This window comes from Acartia tonsa, chromosome 6 (genome assembly GCF_053477335.1).
Source record: "Acartia tonsa isolate MP-2025a chromosome 6, ASM5347733v1, whole genome shotgun sequence".
Lineage (NCBI taxonomy): Eukaryota > Metazoa > Arthropoda > Copepoda > Calanoida > Acartiidae > Acartia > Acartia tonsa.
In genome coordinates, this window is record NC_137265.1 from 9,164,958 (window position 1) to 9,185,300 (window position 20,343).

A 20,343-nucleotide genomic window follows, 5' to 3' on the forward strand; every position below is an offset into this window, starting at 1 on the left:
ATCACACTTAATATTTTGTAGCAATCTTACTTTTTTTTCTCAATAATTCGCTGAAGAAATGATTTTTTGAGGACCCATAAAAATCTATTTATGACAAAGTTTTATATAAGAAATTTATGTAGTTAAAATCACCAAACACAACCGCAAAGAGTGTTTTTGTTTAGAAATGACAATTTTTGCGAGAAAGGGACAAAATTAAAACCCACTTTGGTTTCAACAAATATTATAGAGAAGCAGCGCACCTACCATACTAAATTTTGCACTTCAGTTATATGTAATATGTATATTAAGATATGAAATAGTCATTCCCATATAAACGACCCCTTAAATAGTGGATGTAAATATTCATTTATTTCCCCGGTTATTTCCCTGGTATCATTTTTAGAAGATTTTTTTTTTTGGAAGCTTTTAGATTTTTTATTAATTAATTAAAGAAAGAAAAATGATACCAGGGAAATAAATGAAATTTAAAAACCAAAATTAAACCACTTTTTAGCATAAAAATGAGTTTTTGTTTAAATGAGAATGATATTCCTATCCAGTTTTTTGTTTAGGAATGAATACCCAATTTATCGCATTGTATTATATGCAGCTTTCCGTGTATATAAAAATTTACATTTTTTATACTCGTAGAAGACTGGATATAATACGATGTAACACTTAATGCTTTAGTATTCTAATCCACCGGATATTTATCGGTTTTGAAGCGATACTGGAAAAAACCATAGGTTTTCTTCAAACTGACAAAATACAGATGCAACGCGTAATTGGTTGTGACCATTTATTCTGATGTGTAGTTAGTAACTGTGTCTGAATATTCTCTGTGATAGTTTAAATAGGTGTTATCATCTCTCATTTCTCTGTTAGTCTCGGCAATATCGGTGTTCAAGTAATTCAGCTAAAAAAAACTAAACTTACTCTCAAATACAGTTCATATGTAGAACAACAAACACACAGATAAGTAAATGGTCTGGAACCTTCATATAGCCATTAGGAATATCCTCTGAAAAACAGGGCCTAATTGTTCATGAGTTAACGAGATCCTCAGAGTCAAGGGACCAGGATTCTGACAAAAAATTCTTCATTAAAATTTTCCCAAAACACACTTCCTCCTTCCATCCCCCTTCTTACCCACTTCCATTTAGTTTCAGAAAAACAAATTTTACCTAACTTTACGCCACAATAATAACCAAATTATCAACAATTTCAAATAGCCACCGGAGATTACAAGCTTCATGTGATATTTGTAGAAGGTTCAACTTAGTAAAAAAACAAATTTGCATAAACAAATGAACATCGATTATACACCCACGATCAACTGAAAATTATTTTCCTATATGTTCCTTAATTTCCGAAGTTGTACGACAGATAACCCAATATTTTCAGCTATATCATCTTTAATATAAAAATAAATAACAAGATGACTTATAATACATTCAAAATTTTAATTTTTCAAATTTTGATTTTATTTTGGAAGTTTTAAGCTTTTTTTAGCTAGTAGTAAATATTGAGATAGGATGAGGGGGATACGTACAAAATCGGAAACTAAGATTCAGCTGACCACCCCCCACACATTCCACATTCCGTCATTTTCAAGGAAAATAATAGTTGACACAGCTTAGCTAAAAATAAGACAGATCTTAAAGATAGAGGCTTCGGAAATTAAGGTAATATTATAAAATTTTAATACTCCCGTGTATTCAGCAATTTTAAAATAATCTTTTACAGCATCTTCCTTATTGATTTCACACTTTTAACCCAACCTCTCTTCTTATCTGTAACTCGATTTGTAACCGATACTGTTTAGGTTTTTTTTACAAATTAAAATCGAACTTAATAGCATAATCCCACCATCCCCTACCCGAAAATAAAAAAAAATTCAATTAAAGCCGAGATTGGAAAGAAAAACCTTACCCCTTTTTTCCACAGAGAGAGGGGTCGACCATTGGCTATTATTACACTAGTCCTCAAAGTTTATAATAACGTTTTCTTATTCGTTAGCATAACAACTTTGGGATTTAGTTAATTTTGATTGGTTGATTTATTAAGTTGAGTGTTCAAACACTAATTTTAATCTACAGAAGGAATAATTTTGTGTATCATTATTAGACATCAAATTACCAGCCATTGTCTTATCCCTTTAATAAATCAAACAACCATAAAAAATGTTTGTGCACGATTCCAAATTTATCAACATTACATAGAGAAAAAATAGAATGTCAGACCATTGAAAATAACCTAATTATAGAGTAAGATGCTCTACTACATAGTAATGAAAATTACAGGAGTCTTAGGTCCAAACCCTAAGAAACTATGGCTAATCAAACAAACAAACAAATAAAATTAACACTAAAATTTTTATTAATGATCATATATCGCACAGTCATGTCATGAATTTAGAATATAATTATAACAACAAAGAGAAAAAAACAATAATAAATACCCTAAAGGTTCAATACAATTTAATAATGAAAGTTCTTAAAATATAGAATTAGAATGACTAGGTTTAGAGAAGCCAAAATTTAATTTCAAAAGGGATAGGTAGATTTTTTGGAAGATTTCAATTTAATATTGGTAGATTTTTCTCAAAAAATGATTTTGATGATACGGTCATCCTAGAGCCGATTCTATTCTTTTAAGAACCCACCTTAGATAAGTCGGAAATATGAAGGAATTCCTTTTTTTATGACAATTTTAGAGGCTGCTAGCGGCCAAAATATCGACTGAACCTAAAACGTTTGCACATCATTTAAACAGACAAAACAAACAACGCGCGCCGCGTCTGAAAATAATCTGTAAAAGTCTACGCTAAAAGTAGTAATGGGCGCAAGCCTAAAGAAAATGCGCGTATTAAACTTCCTGTATTAAATGTTTTTTGTAGACATTGTTATGTTTGTCGGTTCCAATGATGAGGGAAAGTAAGTTAGTTTTAGGCCACCAGCAACCTATAAAATTGTCAAAAGAAATACTTTAAGTCATATTTCTAACATGATACATAATACATTTCTTATGGCGCTTCATTCGCCACGCTGCTTCTCTTCAATTTGTCATGCGGCGTGTAAGGCGAGGCGAGGGGGTACAGCGGCTGTCCCGCCTTGAACCTTGTAATATTACTAATACAGTGGATGGAGGAGGGTTTAGCGGCTGTTTCAGTTGTCATTCCTGCCCCGTCGGGTGCATGAGATACAACATGGCAACTCAGTTTCCGTCTGTCTGAGCTGTTAGGACAAATATGCTTGGAATAGAAGTTGATGATGTCGTCCTTGGTAAATTTTCTCAATTCTTCAACCTAAAAAAGAACATTTATATTTCAAAAATAAAGACAATGCAAAGATTTCTTTTAAAAATATGCGTTCGTTTGAATAGGATATGGTTAAATTGGGGCACAGAAAAAGACCTAAATTTTCAACGTAAGTAAATATCAGTTTTATTCTGGGGTGGTTATTTATGATTTAAATGCAGACAGTCTAAACCTTTTTACTTAGGTTATTAAAATTATCAAAATCCCCTGAAGTAAAATGTTTTTGTAATTATCTTTATTCCCTTATAATGTGTTTCTTAACCCTTTTAAGCAAATTAATAATTTATATGATATAGTTCTCACAAACAAATAACAATAGATATAAAAATAATTGGAAATTGCACCAAAATCAGTTTAAAAACTCTAGAAATATTTAGAACTGTGGTATTATTTCTTTAATCAAAAAACCAAGTGTCATCTCAAAAACGCCTATCTCAGAAAACACCTATCTCAGAAAACGCCTATCTCAAAAAACGCCCATCTCAGAAAATGCCTATCTCAAAAAACGCCCATCTCAGAAAACGCCTATCTCAAAAAACGCCTTTTTCATAAAATGCCCACTACATTTTTAAAAAATAAAGCTTAATTTATAAACAGTATTCAATAGAATAATACAATACTTGTCATTAATGATCTCTTACTTAAAACACAACTAAACAGTTACTAAATCAACCAGTTAATAAACTATGTACAAAGATGAACCAAAACCCTTTTTGTACCTTAAAACATGCTTATAGAAATTTAAAATTCTAGGTTGTTTAACTTACACATAATATTAGAAATACACCTGAAAGGAACTTTCTAGTACTTACTCTCATTCGTGTACTGTATAGTCCCCTTTTGACGCCATATTTACTAAGAAAACTAATTTCTCTAAGTGTTTGTTAGGATTTTTAAAAATTAAATAAATAGGTAAGACTTCCATGGAAAATTTATTTGTATTTTAGTCTAAGAAATGAGGGAGATGTCACGGTGTGATAAAATAATTTTCGACAAATGCTAAGGTTTAAAATTAAAGTAAAACAATAGAGAAGGAAAGGGTTAAGTAAAGGAATGTCCGCACCCTGTGGACCCTGTGCCGACTTTCAAATGGATCTTAGAATATCAGACAATAGCGTGAGGAATATCAACACAGCCGAGTTGCTACAAAAGAACAGAAACCAATTTGCTAGCAGACGAAAAAAGGTCCTCAACACTGGAACCAGGTAATTGCTTGGGTTATACATCTATAATTATACATTTATTGGTTTATACCTACCTCAATATTAGCCCTATCAAAATGCAGATGTTCAGAGAGGATCTCTGCCCAATATCTTCCATTCTTGGTGGATAGTTTCTTAGGCTTCTCAAGTCTCTTGGCTGCCAGCGCCTCCTTGTGAGAGTCAAACTCTTCATCGCTCATACCCTTAACATGGACAATTATAGGAATATAAAAGATACAGGATACAAGTTTGTGTTTCTGTACTGAAGAATCTCGCTAACCGCTAGACCCACATGGTAATCCTTTTAAATGGTGCTTCTTAAAGGTCAAGTGAAGAATTATGACTATTTTGGGTGAATGTACCTCCTCAATCCCAAGAGATATAATAGCCCCTGTACAAAATTGCACCCAACCCCTAAACATTTATTTTACATTTTTATTTTTTAACACTAAAATATAAAGTGAATGGACGACCACGTCCCACCCCCCCCCCCCCCCCCCCCACCAATCCCTCTATTCATTCCTGAAGTAACTTTAGAGCTGAGATTGGCGATTGTATTTATATAAAGTAGTGCTGCAAAATCAATAACATGAAAAATGATTGTGGAATTCTTCAATTATGAATGAAGAAAAAGTACCGAGAAACTTGAGTAAAACTACAAATCATTGATTTAATAATTCAGAATAAAACTTTACGTAATGTATTATTAATTTTTAAATACATGATATAATTTCAGAAAATTTCACTAACTTGGGATAAAATGCTTAAATATAAAACCTCAACAAGTTTATGACACAAACAGTTATGTAAGTGTATAAATCCTTTTATAAAAAAAAGACATAAAACTAACAATCCAATTGTAGCAATTTAAGTTTAAAAACAAGAATGACATAATTTAGTAGATGCGTAGGTAGGAACTATGTTTCATGAATAAGATTAAGCACATTTTAAAATTTTGTTTATAGAATATAAATAAGCAATCTTAACCTACAACTCAAATATTTAGAGTTTAGACTTTTGAAGAAAATATAAATGAAGAAAGGCACGATCAAAACTTTCATGATATAACAGATTTTAACGACGGTTGAAGGACGCGTTCCACTTTACGGTAACACAGTATTAGGTATATTAATACTTGGGGATGCACAAAATGAAAAGTTGTGGTAAAAATTAAACTTTAGAAATAAAATATGTAGTTATAACTCTGTACAAACTACGGAGTAAACAATTTCTTTTTTAAATAGTCCCTGGATAATAAGTGGGTAGGTATAAGGGACAAAGGAATGATTAATAAAACATATCATATCAACAATAAAAATAGGCAAATAGTCTCTTTAAAGACTCCAAATGCCTCCATAATAAAGGTTTGAAATACCTGTAAAGTATCTTTCAAGTCCTGGATATAGTTCTCAACACGTTCATCTAGGTACTCTGGGTGTCTGTCGGATTGTACAATAATTCTTAGTCCCTAGATAGATAGTATAGTATAAATATCTAGGTATTCTGGGTGTCTGTCTGATTGTACAATAATTTTAAGTCCCTAGATAGAAAGAAAGATAGATAGTATAGTATAAATATCTAGGTATTCTGGGTGTCTGTCCAGGGAGTAAGGGAGGGGACAATGGATCGAATATTCAATTTTTAGGAGTCTTAGACTTTGGGTACTGGCTTAAAGGGAATGTGCAAGAATTTAGCAGTTTCTGACTGAGTTTAGGTACTTGCGCATGAAATGCCGCTACTCGTTGCGTATGTTTTGAATATTGCAGACGGGGAGAAGGGATAAGGGAAGTGGGGGCAAGGGAAATAACTACTCGTTGTGTTAGTTTGGAATGTAGCAGACGGGGAGAAGGGAGGTGGGGGCAAGGGAAATAAACAGAATAAAAAGGGGCAGTCATATTCTTGCTAGCAACTGGCCGGGTCCAATAATCTAGTAATATAAAAATCACACCATAAAACCTCAATATATTTCATCAAAAACAAGTTGTGATTTCACTTTACATGACGCTATGGAAATCTATTATTCAATTAACAATCCCTTTATAGTTTCCTACAAATTTATTGGATTAAACTGGATTTCATGCCCTTTCTTTGATAACTCTTATATTGAATTAATTGCCCATTGTCCCCTCCCTTACTCCCTATATACTGGGTGTTTGTCTGATTGTACTAGATAGTTTCATCCAATTCTGTATTGGCTCGATAGAAAGTCATTCCCACAGTATTCATTTTTTATGACGAACTGCTTTAGCCGCATTTTGTTCAGATATTAAACTGAGCAGTTAAAAAAATTAAGAATTACCAGGCTCTATTTTCCTTAAGTATTAATGAGCCTTTATAAAAGTTGTTTTATTTATACCTGTACAATATTTGAACGTCTCAAACCACTAAATACAATGTAACCCAATTGTTCCTAAAATATTTTTATGTATTATTAATAAGTAGGATAATAAGGAAAGAGACAATGAGCTCTTTTGTGATACCGAAAATAAAAAAAGTTTCAAAGAGGTGTAAAGCCAATTAAGAGAATAATCAAAAAACAGTTAACTTAGAGGTTGAAACTAAAAGAAAGGTTATAATTAACCTACAAACATATATTAAAGATTTGAAAAGTAGATATGATACTGCAAACAAATCTAATGCCACTAAATAAATATGAAGATCTAAGTAAAATTGCGAGGCCTACCTTTGTTCTAAGTTGATGATAACAAGGTTCTTTTATGATTTGAGCCAACAATTCTAATAACATATTCGTCCTAAAATAAAACATTTTTATTAGAAAGAATTATTAGAAAATTTAGTTTTCCTATTATATAAAGTTGTGATTTTTTTGTCTGAAGATTATGATTTTCAAGTAATAAGCCGATTGAATTATATTCTTTAGAAAAGCTTGGTTTATGCTTTTCTTTTAAAAATTAGAATTCAAATCCCCTGATGCTAGGGGTGCAAACACTAATACAAAAACTAGAGGAAAGACAAAATCCTGAATCAACTAGTAAAAACGTAATTGAAAATGTACGAGCATAATATATATCTTTGTGTAATATTAATTAACATTAACTTTAGGTTTTAAAATACATTCATATATATTCCCACCAGGAGCTAACACTTCCGCTTAAAAAAGTTTTATCGCAGAATGAAAAAATAAAATCTGGAAATCAACATTATATTGTTAATTTGTCAAAAAGATGCTAAAATCAGATTGACCAATCATCTTATTACATAATATTATTGAATAAAAAAATATTCAAACAGCCAAAAGTTTAAAGGGGGTCAGTTTGGCCATAATCAAGAACAGGTTGACTTAGTAAGAGCATTTAACATTTAACTGTAACACACAACTACGCGAAAAAATTATAAAATGACCCTTTTTATGGTTTCTGATGTATTGTGTTTATATTTATGCGGAAACTATGGGTCACCATTCCCAGAGGTTACTTGAAACGAATTTATTATGTTTCATGAGTTTTGATCCAATTAAATTTTTTTTTGAGAATTCATGAGGCAAGTAAATTCAAATGTTATCTAATATTTATACGATGCATAAATACAGAGATGGCACAATCAATGATAAATTAAACTTCTTTTAATAAATTTAACGTAAAATTCAGTCTTAAGGGTAAGAAAGAGATGTTAATTAATTAAATCACATCAATGTAATCTCAATCATGAGAATACGAGAAACCTATCATAATTAGCACAAAATAATTAAAATTCAAGATTTTTTATCATGCATAATTCTTCCATATTAATATCACTAAAATCAACCCCCCACCCCCTCCTTCTTCACAACTCATACTTTAATAATCTATTTTTGCTGCTTTTTATTTTACCTTGTTTCTTGTATTCCACACTGGTAGTAGATCTCAATACTGGATGTCTTATGGACTTCGTTCTTCGTCTTTAAAATGACAATCATTAGTACAAGTTGATTGTCAACCCAGGCAAAGTTAATGACCTATTCAGTTGCGTGCAACATTTCCATCAAAGGGCACTATGCACACAAGAGAGCAAGTGATTTTAAACACCTACCACCAGTGTACCTGAGTATTTTTTAGTGAATATACTAGGTTTATGTTTAATAGTTAAATCGACTAAAAAAATAGTTTTACTATGGTTTTATATGAAAAAAAAACATTGAAATATTAGGTACCTAAGCATTTTTTTGCGCAATATCACCAAAGGGGGGGGGGGGCGGATGTGCCACTTTTTGAAACCAAAAGTAAAACGCGCATGATCTCAGCCCATAAAAGAGTTACAGCTCTAAAATTTGGCACAGCAGTTGCTTTTGTGGAGAACAATATGGAACTGTGAAGAAACGGTGGCGGAACTGCCGCTCCCGCCGAAAACCGCCGTTTTCCCGCCGAATTTTTTTTTGCCTTGAAAAAAAAAGTTTACCTCAGATAATTCAAAATTGTCTATTATGGCGAGAAAAGGCAAAAAAAATTTCGGCGGGAAAACGGCGGTTTTAGGCGGGAGCGGCGGTTCCGCCGCCGTTTCTTCACAGTTCCATGTTGTTCTCAACAAAAGTAATTGCTGTGCCAAATTTTATAGCTGTAACTCTTTTATAGGCTGAGATCATGCGTGTTTTACTTTTGGTTTCAAAAAGTGGCACATCCCCCCCCTTTGTGGTTTAGTTCAAAAGACAAAATATACTAACAAGGCAAAAATCATGAAATGCTATAAATTGTAAAGGTACATTAAATTATACAATATTACAAGTTACCACCCCTTTTTCTAAAAATACATTTAATCAAAATATTATATAAAAACTTTTGAATCAACAGTTTGAACTCAACAAAACATTTGATGATATTTCATAAAAATGCTTGAATACAAATATATTCAGAAATAATAATATGTACCTACCTCATACAAATAACTTGGATTTGTGAGCTTCACCTCTCTTTCTTTCAAGGTTTGAGAAGCAAGTAATGGTCTTAAAAAATACATCAATTAGAATATTTAAGTTCATAATACCGTTGAAACCAAGAATCTAAGACAATGACTAATAAATGATTGTACTAAATGTACATCCCCGATGATGATAAACAATATTAACACTTCAGTAATTACATTTAGTGGTTGAAACGTTTGGACACTCAACTCAATGAACCGACAAATCAAAATTCAATAACAGTCCTCAAAGTTGTTTAGCCAACTAATAAAAAAACGCTATAAAACTTTGGGGTCTTGAGTGATAAATAGCACAATGTCCCTTCCCTCCCAGTGAATGATTGTGTTTTAAAGTACAGTTAATGTAAAGATCCATCCGACACAGATATCAATTTAATTAAAACTGTTACTATAGATATGACTATCCATAACAAATTTCTAGCTGCTAACTCACGACTGTAATGACAACGCGTCATAACTAAAGACGTTTAAAATGGTTCCTACTATCGCCATGTCAGGTGCGAGAGAAAAATAATTAGAGTAGAGGGGGATATCCTGGCCAAAAACAGGCACAACTCATTACCATGCACAATTAGAAATTCTAGACAACGATCAAAGAGTTTTGTTGTCTAATGGGTGTTACCTAGCCTAGCACCCTGGGCGTTCAAGCGCGTTACACTGCAGTTCAAAATGTAGAGTATGTTCAACCCTCAAGATGGCATGGTGAGTACTTGTACCCAAAGCCCCACCCAGCCAGCCCCCAAGAGATCCTCGTCAATTTCTAGCTGCTGCGCTGAAAATCATACCTGGAACCACATTCTTGTTTTAGCTTGTTAGAGACCAGGGAATAAATATTTGTAGCCTCCTCCACAGTACTGTTACCGTACACCAAACATTCCAACTAGAAATTTTAATAAATCAGAGAAGGATATTTAACAGAAGAAAACAATTTTCTTACAACTAAAATATCTTGACTTTATTTAATTTAAGTACAAAGATATTCAAATAGCATGATATTTAAAGGATGAGAAAAGGTGAAATATAATATGTTAATTAGACGCCCTTCTTAAACTAATTAATTTACCTATGCCTTATATAAAATAAAAAATATAGTACATAAAAACAAAAAATTTAATCTATTTATACCCTTTCATAAATCAAAAGTTATTATATTTTTTGTAAAACTATTACATAAATATATTGTACTATTATTTTTAAACATAAATAGAGGTGAATGTGAGCTAGTCGTCAATCCTTGTATACAATGGGCAGTGCAATATATATGTACGGGATGCCAAGTGCTGTATTATTGAGTATTGCTGCGCTACTAAATTATCAATTTAACGTGACTCTGGTAAGAATGCAACTCAATGGTATATATTATATATACCTAGCTGCTGTATAATAAATATCTGAAATACCAATAAAGAATATAAATATCATGTTTGTACAAGGGTTTAGTATGTTAGGGTTCCTCAATATTTTGCCGGAATATCAGATTCTTTAATTTTCAGGTTTTTAAAAGTTATTATTTAGTTAATTTAGGTTTTTGTCCGTAAGGATCCAGCAACCCATTAAGCTAATTTGAGGTTCTTGTATGGATTTAGGAATTTTTATTTTTAATTTAGTGCTTGGGGTGGTTTTAGGCTATTTTCCCCCCTTGGAATGAAGAAGCTAAATGCTAGGATGTTAGGTTTTCCCCTACTCACATTTTGAAAGACCCTGTATAAAAACTATATGGAGCCATATTTTTCAAATTTTCTGCAAGTTTATATTTTTACAATTGCAAATTATAGACAATCTATACTTAAAGAATTAGGTATTTTTATTGCATTTTTTGTAAGCAAGAGTTGTCTGATTGATATGAAAATAAACGTGTATGGATGCTTAATACTTAGGTTAGGTTATAAGATCCTTGCAGGATAAGGCCCTGTATGGGGGACAAATATGTGCAAAAATTAAAAATAAAATGGAGAGGTGGGGGGGGGGGGGGGGGCAATATTATATTTGAGTGAAAAAGCCCTTTGATTTACTTATAGCTAGTTGCTGCCCCACTAGCATCTAGGGGCTCTGTAATCAAAGTTAAAAAAATAGCCCAAAACCATCCAAAGACTTAAATCTTAAAATAAAATAACCTAACACACTCCTGGATGTATGTGAAGCTTCCCTAACATGAAGAATTCAATTGTTTCAATAGTCATCGAAATCTTCAGCTTTGGGCAAAAAACCCTACCATTTTATATTATAGGTGTTTTTATTGGCTTTTTAAAATGTCGTCATCCTTGTCTATGATAAACCTTACCTTGACATTTGCTAAAAGTCTTGGTATAAAGTTTTGTAGGGCCTCAACAGTAAGCATGTCTACACTAGAGAGAAGCTCCTCTTTATGCCACACTTTCTCTAGAAATAAAGTTTTGTAAAGCCTCAACAGTAAGTATGTCCACACTAGAGAGAAGCTCCTCTATATGCCACACTTTCTCTAGAAATAAAGTTTTGTAAAGTCTCGACTGTAAGAATGTCCACACTAGAGAGAAGCTCCTCTTTATGTCACAGTTTATCTAGAAATAAAGTTTTGTAAAGCCTCAACAGTAAGTATGTCCACACTAGAGAGAAGCTCCTCTTTATGTCACACTTTCTCTAAAAATAAAACAGGCTTCATTTTTATTTTCCTCTTATGGCGTATTTTTCTTAACTTACTAAGTATCCAGTCAGCTGTAACCAACAACTTTATTAAGCAAATTCAGCTGAATTTTTTCGTGATTTGGGGATCCAAAATATTATTTTTGATTTATTTCGCTTGTTGGCTATACCTTACTTCTGCTATCCAGTAAAAATTAACTTTACTTTAGTTTAATACCAATTTAAAATTGAATTAGATTGCTAAAATTAGATTAGTTTACAAGCCGAGTTAGGATTTTCAGACAAAGGTCATGAAATAAGGGGGGGGGGGTTTAATGCAACCATCTCGTAATCAGTGAGCAAATGGCACTTAGAATTCGAATTTCCATCTGAAATTTTGCATGAGTAATCATTAGTAGGTCTATTTTCCCTAAATCGAACAAAAAGTTGGAAAAGTAACGGCTAACGGCTGGCGGCTCAGCTGTTTTGTCATTTTTTTGATATCTATATTGCAAATTAGTCACGAAACCTCTCTCAACATAATACTCTTTTCTACTCCAAAACGCTATCAAACGGTTCTACACGGTAGCTGTTGGTGCTAGAAGTTTTAAAAATGGTTATTGCTATCATTTAACATGAATTAAACCAAAAATATGTTTTAAAAAGTTGATTCCTACGTAATTGATGATGGATTTACCCTAAAAATAGGCTAAAACGGCTGAACGGCTGAGCCGCTAGCCGTTACTTTTCCAACTTTTTGTTCGATTTAGGGAAAATAGACCTACCAAGGATTACTCATGCAAAAGTTCAGATCGAAATTCGAATTCTAAGTGTCATTTGCTCACTGATTACGAGATGGTTGCATTACCCCCCCCCCCCCCTTTATAGAGGTGTTTGTCTGGTTTGGTAAACCTACATATTTATACCCAAGGCTTTTAATAAGTTATTCGTATGAGATTAATATATGTAAGCGAAAACCAACCTTTGATACGAGGTAATAAACAGCTTATACAAACAACGTAATTAATTCGGGAAAAAATCACGAAACTTAAACTTGGTTTCAACTGTCGTTGGGGGAGGGGGGGACACTTTAAAAATTGACGACCTTTCATCTGCCCCTCAAATATTATTTTAGATTTATTTCGCTTGTTGTTTATACCTTATTCCTATGAAATAGATCCTAATACATCTAAAGATATGTCGTACTATGAAAGTTAGATAGTACATAATTCTATTGGTATAAATAACACTGATAAGCCTACTTAACATATTAAAAGATTTTCTTAGTACATCTACAATAAAAATAGAGAAATTCCACTGATTTATTGTTTTGTTAGTGCAGCTACTCTATACCCTAACTTTGTCCGAACACAAACGTCCTAGGGGGGGGGGGGGTTAAAGGGGTGAATTACCCCCCCCCCCATCATATAAAATAACTTGGACGTTCTTGACTATATAAATATAAACATTACCCAAAAAAAATATTATTTGACTTTTTACCCCCCCCCCCCATAAATGAAAAAGCTTGGACGTCCTTGCCAAAAAGGTTATCCTTTTTAAAACCTTGGATTTCGTTAAAAATAGTTGTAAATCATTACTTTAACGCAAAGCCGACCATAGACAAAAAAAGTTATCCTTTTCTAAACCTTGGATTTCGTTAAAAATATTTGTAAATCATTACTTTAACGCAAAGTAGACCATAGACAAAATAGGTTATCCTATTACAAACCTTAGATTTCGTAAAATAATATTTGTAAAACATTACTTTAACGCAAAGTAGACCATAGACAAGCCTAATATTTAGGTTAAGTTAGGTTAAGTATTATGTCAAGCCTATTATTTAGGTTAGGTCAGGTCAGGTAATTGAAAAAGTGGAATTAGAAAAACGCATTTTTCTTCAAAAGGGAGGAAGGGTGGCAATACTATTACCTTGTTCTTATTTATTTTCCACTTTTGACATGACAATATTTTAATATGTTAAATATGAAAAGGCGCATATTCATATCATTACTCGTTAATATGAATATAATCAAATAAATTGAATAGTTCCGAGATATTTTCTAAATTAAAAAGTATCACATTTTTTCCATTTAATAGTGAAGTTACTCTAAAATTCATCTATCTGAAAAGCTCACCAATCAGTGCTTTTGTTTGTATGCTTTTTTATGCCAACTCTTCCATGTTTGTTTCTTGTGTGACCATGACCAAAGCTTTATTTACCTACCTATTACCGATCTCTCTACATTTACTTTCCTTTTCAACAGGGATCATTAGGGATAAGACAAAATACTAATGATGATTAACAAGAAAACCACTTCTGTAGGTTAAACTTATTGGTTAAAACTTTCGGACACAACTTGTTTTAAAATAACAAATTAAAATTCGGAGAAAAAAAACTTTAAGTACTAAGCTGGATCTTTTAATCATTTCAATGGTGCGCTAAATCACCCCGCGCACCATTGAAATGATTTAAAAATCCACCTCTGATGTAATTTGCAGCCTATTGTTCCCTACCTCTTCAAATCTCATCCAAACAACTTTATTTCTGATTTATTACTACTTTTTGACAAAATCATCCTTGTTTTTCAAGTGGAATTAATAGATAGTAGAAATTCCAACTTAAGAAATTATTTTTCCCAAACAACGAGACATGAAAATAAAAATATACAAGATAGACATACTTCAAAGCGTTTAAATATAAAGAATATATACTTTAGAATATACAAACAAAAGTTCAATTCTTTTGATCACAGTTGGGTTCTTAAAAAAAACAGCACTAAAGGATTAGGGAATCAGATAAAAAATGAGGTTTACAATGCAGAAAGCTTTTAAATTAAATATTGGTGAAGTTGTTACAAAATAATTTTGAAGATTTTCTTTTTCTGATCCTGTTGGGCTTCACTAATTTTTTTTTTAAGGACTCGCCTTAAGTATTTATACAGCATGCATTTCTTTCTATGTTAGTGATATTGTTATCAGAGAGACAGGGAACAATGTATGTTTTTGTTACATTAGTCCCCAAAGTTTTATCATAACGTTTTCCTATTTTTTGCCTTAATAACTTTTGGGACTCTTAATGAATTTTGATTGATTGGTTTATTAAGTTGAGTTTCCAAACCTTTTAACCTCTAACTGTAATCTGCAGAAGGGATAATTTTGTTTCATCATTGGGGATGTATATTAAAAATGTTCAGATTCCAATCATCAAAAGATTTTTTGAACCATATAGGCTAAAAAGTGTGGATTTTTATCAAAACTAATGAATCTTTTGAAATTTTTGAAAACAAATAATTTTTACTATGTGCGACAATAGCTTAAAGTTTTTAAAAAAACTTAATTTTTCATAAAAAACCTAATAACACAGTAAAAAAAATAAATCATGATTTTTTTTTCTAAGGAAGTCAATAGGTATGAAACTAAACATTGGTTTAAAATTTAGTCAGGGAGTAAGAGAGGGGACAATGGGCAATTAATTCAATTTAAGAGGGTTCGCTGAAAAGCAATAAAAACCAGATTTTTCAAGAAAATTTTACCAAAATTGTAAAGGGATCATGGTAACCTAATTTAGAACAAAATTAGTTCTAAGAAAAAAATCATTTACTTAAAAATTAAATTATCAACACATCACAACGTAGTAAACATTCTGTAATTAATCACTAGAAAAATCTTGTTTAGAACTACCTCAACCCTTCTGATATATTTATAACTGACCCCGAAATTCAAGCGGTTCTTAGGTTATTTAATACATAAATATCACAGTAGAGTTTCTATACATGAAAAGACATTTTCTTGGGAAAAAATATTTGTTAAAACCAGCGATAAATAACAAACTTTTCTGTCTGCATATTCAAATCTAGCTCAGCTAGTTAGCGGGGCATTGATGCGCAAGTCCCCAAAATCAGTAAGAATCTGCTGTATTCGTGCACATTCCCTTTAAGCCAGTCCCCAAAGTCTGAGACTCCTTAAAAATTGAATATTCGATCCATTGTCCCCTCCCATACTCCCTGAAATTTAGTGGTAAGTAAAATTTTTTTTTTACTGTGTTATTAGGTTTTTTATAAAAAGTTTAGTTTTTTAAAAACTTTAAGCTATTGGCGCACATAGTAAAAAATTTTTTTTTTCAAAAATTTCAAAAGATTCATTAGTTTTGATAAAAATCCACACTTTTTAGCCTATATGGTTCAAAAAATCTTTTGATGATTGGAATCTGAACATTTTTAATGTATATTAATTATCGGCCATTGTCTTATCCCTTTAGATCCCTGTATTGTTTTTCTATTTTTTTAGGTAAAGTTTTTGTTATTTCAAGAAGCACAGCTATTCTTTAAGTGTATAATAGTTAATTTAAAAGAGCGTTTTACCTGTAAGAACCACTGAATTGTAGTATATGGCATGTTGATGTGGTTGGTCTGCGACTGAATTTTTTAACCCTCGAATGTAATTCTCGCGTAGAATCTCAAATCTGTTAGAATCAATCTAAACAATTTAAGTAAGGATAGATATATTTTAAGGAAACAAAATTCTTTTTAGCAAGTCCAAAAATCTCATAATTTTTAAATTTATAGGTAATAATATTTTCACGTCATATAAACATAAAAATAATAAAAGTAATTTTTCTCAATATAAAGATGATCTCGACTAATGTAAAAGTTGGATGGATATAAATGATATTTAAAACAACATTTTATTTGGTTTTAAACTGCAACATAAAATACCTACCTTGAAAGAAGTAAGTTTGTCCATGATCTTTTCAAGTAAAACCTTCTGTTTGTCGCTGTAGCCCTATTTAAAGAAAAGCAATACTGATATTTTATTAGAACATTATTAGTTATATCAATTAAAATATTTGTATTGTGTAGGTGTTATATTATATCTATAATACAAAGTAGAACGATGTCTGTCTGTTTGTTTGTATACCTATAATGTAGATAAAATTACAATAATTGTGAAATACTCCAAAGAATCCCTCCTTCCCCCCTACCAAAGGTAATACTCAAAATCTGCAAGGGTAAGATAATAACGAGGAGCTCTCATGAGAAAGTGTTTCTAGTTATTCTTAAACTGGCCCAAATGGAAATACAAAAGTCTATGAGTATAATAAAGAAACTATGGCTAATCAACCAAAAAAATAGAATATATAAACGAAAGGGAGGGGGGGGGGGGGTGATTGAAAATATACTTCCCTGCCTTAACAAGTTAACACTTATTAAAATGTCAAACAAATGCTACGAATGTACTTCATCCATATAAATCGACACTGTAGCCATCACAAGAACCATAATTCCCTTTAACCAAAGACAAAAATTGCTAGGTACCTTTATTCCAAGAGTGATACCATACTTTGTGTTGGCCAGATTATAACCAAGACCCGCCAGTTCTGCGGCATACACATATTCATTCAGCTCATCCTAATAAAAGTTTATAAACTAACAATTCTTTCTTTATCATCTATGTTTTTTTTGGTTTTAACATTTATATTATAAGGGAAAAAATAAATTAGATACAAATTTAGATTAACAGGTTAATGTAAGGATGGTTGAAATATGCGTAGCATTTTTCTACAGTTTAGTGTTTACACAAGAAACGTAACTTTTTGCGCACCCTTTGACATACACTACACATTGACACAAGGATGCAAATAAAGCATTATGTAATATTACCTTGAAAAGATAAGCAAACATATAGGTAAGATTAGCATGATGGGGATCACAGTAGGCCACAGGTGATTGCATTTCTAAAAACAAACAATTAAAATAGGAAATATATGAAGTGAATGAATAGTTAGTTCCTGACAGGTTTAGAAGGTAGTTATTTGTTTCAAGGCTTACCAGAGTATTAATAAGAATCCATAAAGTTATTACACGACTTGATTTAGTTAGAGACCTAACATTGATATTCAGACAATGTATTGGAAGTATAATAGTGTGATGCGTTTGTGAACTCGAACCTTTATCCTTTTTGTTTTCCTTATCATTAATGGCAGTTTGGAAAGCGCCCAAGTTTAAATAAAGTTCATAATTGAACGCGGCAATCAAAACAACGCTTGCGCTTAAACCAAAACAAAGCTAGCGTGGCCATCTTTAATCTTTCTTTCAAAATGTGCGGAATATCTGTGTGATAAAAAACCATGTATAGTCAAAATTGTGGTGTTATCTGTACTGAAAAATACCTTTGAGTGCTTCCCGGCTTGACAAGATCAAAAACTTCGCTAAGAATTCTTTCTTTAAGCATTTATAATAGAGTGGAGTGATTTTTTAATATGGCAAATTAATCTTTTCATTTTCACTGAAATTAGACCAAGTAATTAATCTATTTTTGTATCAGAATATTTTAATAGTAGTCTATGATGATTTTATTTATGAATTTCAAACTCGCATTCAATTTTGATTAAATTTAAGCAAAAAATAACCCTAGCCTTCTTTATACATTTTGAAATATAATTTCGAAGTCACGCAACCTTTTATAAGGAATATTTATTTTATTGAATAGACGATTGTTCCAAATAAGAAAAAGATTTATTTTCTTTTACAAGATTTATTTTATAATGTATTTAACATTTTAATATTTGATTATTAATTTTGTTATTTTCTATTTCAGCATGACCGTTTTCATACAATAAATTGTATTAGTAACTATGCTGGTTTTGATTCTTGTGGGAAGTAGCAGGTTTCGTACGTCTGTACGTAAAGATCTGGTAAACGGCCAGCCAAATGCCGTTGTACCGAAACAGACAATAAATGTATAAGTATGATGGATAACCTAGACAACTACCAAGTTCCAGTGGTAGGGACCTTTTTTTGTCTGTTAGCAAATTGCTTTCTACTCTTTTGTAGCGACTTCATTGGCTGTGTTAATATATCAGACGCAATTAGCTGATATTCAAAGATCCAATTGAAAGTCGACACAGGGTCCTCGCATCGTAGAAATACAGTTAATTAACACCTGCCCTCTCTATTCGTGTACTTTAATATTATTATTAAGACAGGGTTATAATTTCATAATTTTCACATACATACAACTATTGCAATTTATTAATATGACACGATAATTTCTTAATATTTGAGGCAAAAACTCATAAACTGTTGCTAGCTAGACAAACGACGTATGCTAGTCTCATTAAGGATTATTAGCAATGTAAAACAAGGGAGAAGTAGCTTGTGCTTGTAATGCGTAAAATCGTGAGTTAGCTTAAGTCGAAAGCGATTATTAAGTCTAAGTGTTCTTAATATTGACAAAACGCATAGTATAATTAAACTAGGGTTGGCAATCCGAATCCGGGATCCGGAATCCGCACAAATTTTGGCCAATTTTGGAATCCAGAATTTGAATCCGGAATCCGTTGAAAAAAATGAAAAAACGCAGCTTTAGAATCTTCCCAGTACCCAGTATAATTTAAATTAAACGCATATTTAATAACACTTACACTTAATAATCGCTTTCGACTGAAGCTTACGATTTTACGCAATGCAAGCACAAGCTACCTCCCCCTTTGTAATTACCTATATTTATACAAGTCTTGGGTAGAAGAAATTCGTCATCTTGTTTAAACCATAATCTACCCAGATTATCCTCCTAAAATTACAAAATTGCATAAACATGGTGAGTTATTTTATAAAGAGAAAAACTATTTTGCTATTAAGCTTGTTGTCGCGGAAATCATTTTAATACTCGATACAAACATCGTCTTACCTAACGAAGTTGAAAATAAAATACAATATTCAATAATAAACAAGGATGACAACATCCATAAGAAGCGAAGCATAAAAATAATGGATGGGAATATGCAAAAGTAGATTTAAAGTGTATTTATTAAAATCAAGAATAGATTTATTGGAGAAAATAAATAAACCACATATTTTGTATAATGATGAAGGTCAAAGAAAATTACATAAAAGATGCTCATAACAATGGGAAAAATTATTTTGATACTGATATCCCAAAAAGGTTTTAAAATTGGACTAAAAACACCAAAGATATAGGGAAATATGTAAAACATATAAAAAAAAACCAAAAACCTGCCATGTCAAAAACAAAATATACCACCAGATACTTTATAAGGTTTCGTGATTTTTTTGTAGAATTATTTGTTAGAATAGCTACTCCTGATTCATAGGTAAGGAAAGAGTCCCTTTCAATGACACTTATACTAACCTGAATAATAGTAGGATGGTCAGAAGGATAATCATCTCTGGGTTTCAGGTCAAAATTTGTTGGGATAAACTCGTTCTTGTCAGGCAATCGAAATTTAGGATTTAAAGTACAGCTTTTCCAAGTTTCTGAAAATAATAAAACTTTTCACCGCCATAACTTGGAAACAAAATAGAACAG

General features: G+C 31.7%; 1 protein-coding gene across 14 annotated transcripts in view; it reads right to left on the reverse strand.

Annotated features, from left to right (window-relative positions):
- Positions 1-2,343: 2,343 nt before the first annotated feature.
- Ide (Insulin degrading metalloproteinase) overlaps positions 2,344-20,343 on the reverse strand; it is a 62,796-nt gene continuing 44,796 nt past the window's right edge. Inside the window, exons 20-36 of one of the 14 annotated variants that reach the window (XM_080163373.1) lie at positions 20,167-20,291; positions 19,515-19,587; positions 17,676-17,749; positions 17,331-17,423; positions 16,735-16,797; positions 16,377-16,491; positions 11,699-11,796; positions 10,203-10,297; positions 9,370-9,439; positions 8,334-8,401; positions 7,187-7,256; positions 6,860-6,913; positions 5,879-5,971; positions 4,560-4,706; positions 2,946-3,289; positions 2,648-2,677; positions 2,344-2,444 (exon numbers count right to left, since the gene is read on the reverse strand). In XM_080163373.1, the coding sequence (XP_080019499.1) occupies positions 3,008-3,289; positions 4,560-4,706; positions 5,879-5,971; positions 6,860-6,913; positions 7,187-7,256; positions 8,334-8,401; positions 9,370-9,439; positions 10,203-10,297; positions 11,699-11,796; positions 16,377-16,491; positions 16,735-16,797; positions 17,331-17,423; positions 17,676-17,749; positions 19,515-19,587; positions 20,167-20,291 (1,520 nt within the window). In that variant the 3' untranslated portion in view covers positions 2,344-2,444; positions 2,648-2,677; positions 2,946-3,007. Of the gene's footprint in view, positions 2,478-2,596; positions 3,290-4,559; positions 4,707-5,878; positions 5,972-6,859; positions 6,914-7,186; positions 7,257-8,333; positions 8,402-9,369; positions 9,440-10,202; positions 10,298-11,698; positions 11,797-16,376; positions 16,492-16,734; positions 16,798-17,330; positions 17,424-17,675; positions 17,750-19,514; positions 19,588-20,166; positions 20,292-20,343 lie in introns of those variants that run through there. The other 13 variants (XM_080163374.1, XM_080163372.1, XM_080163371.1 and 10 more) reach the window with 13 other exon arrangements.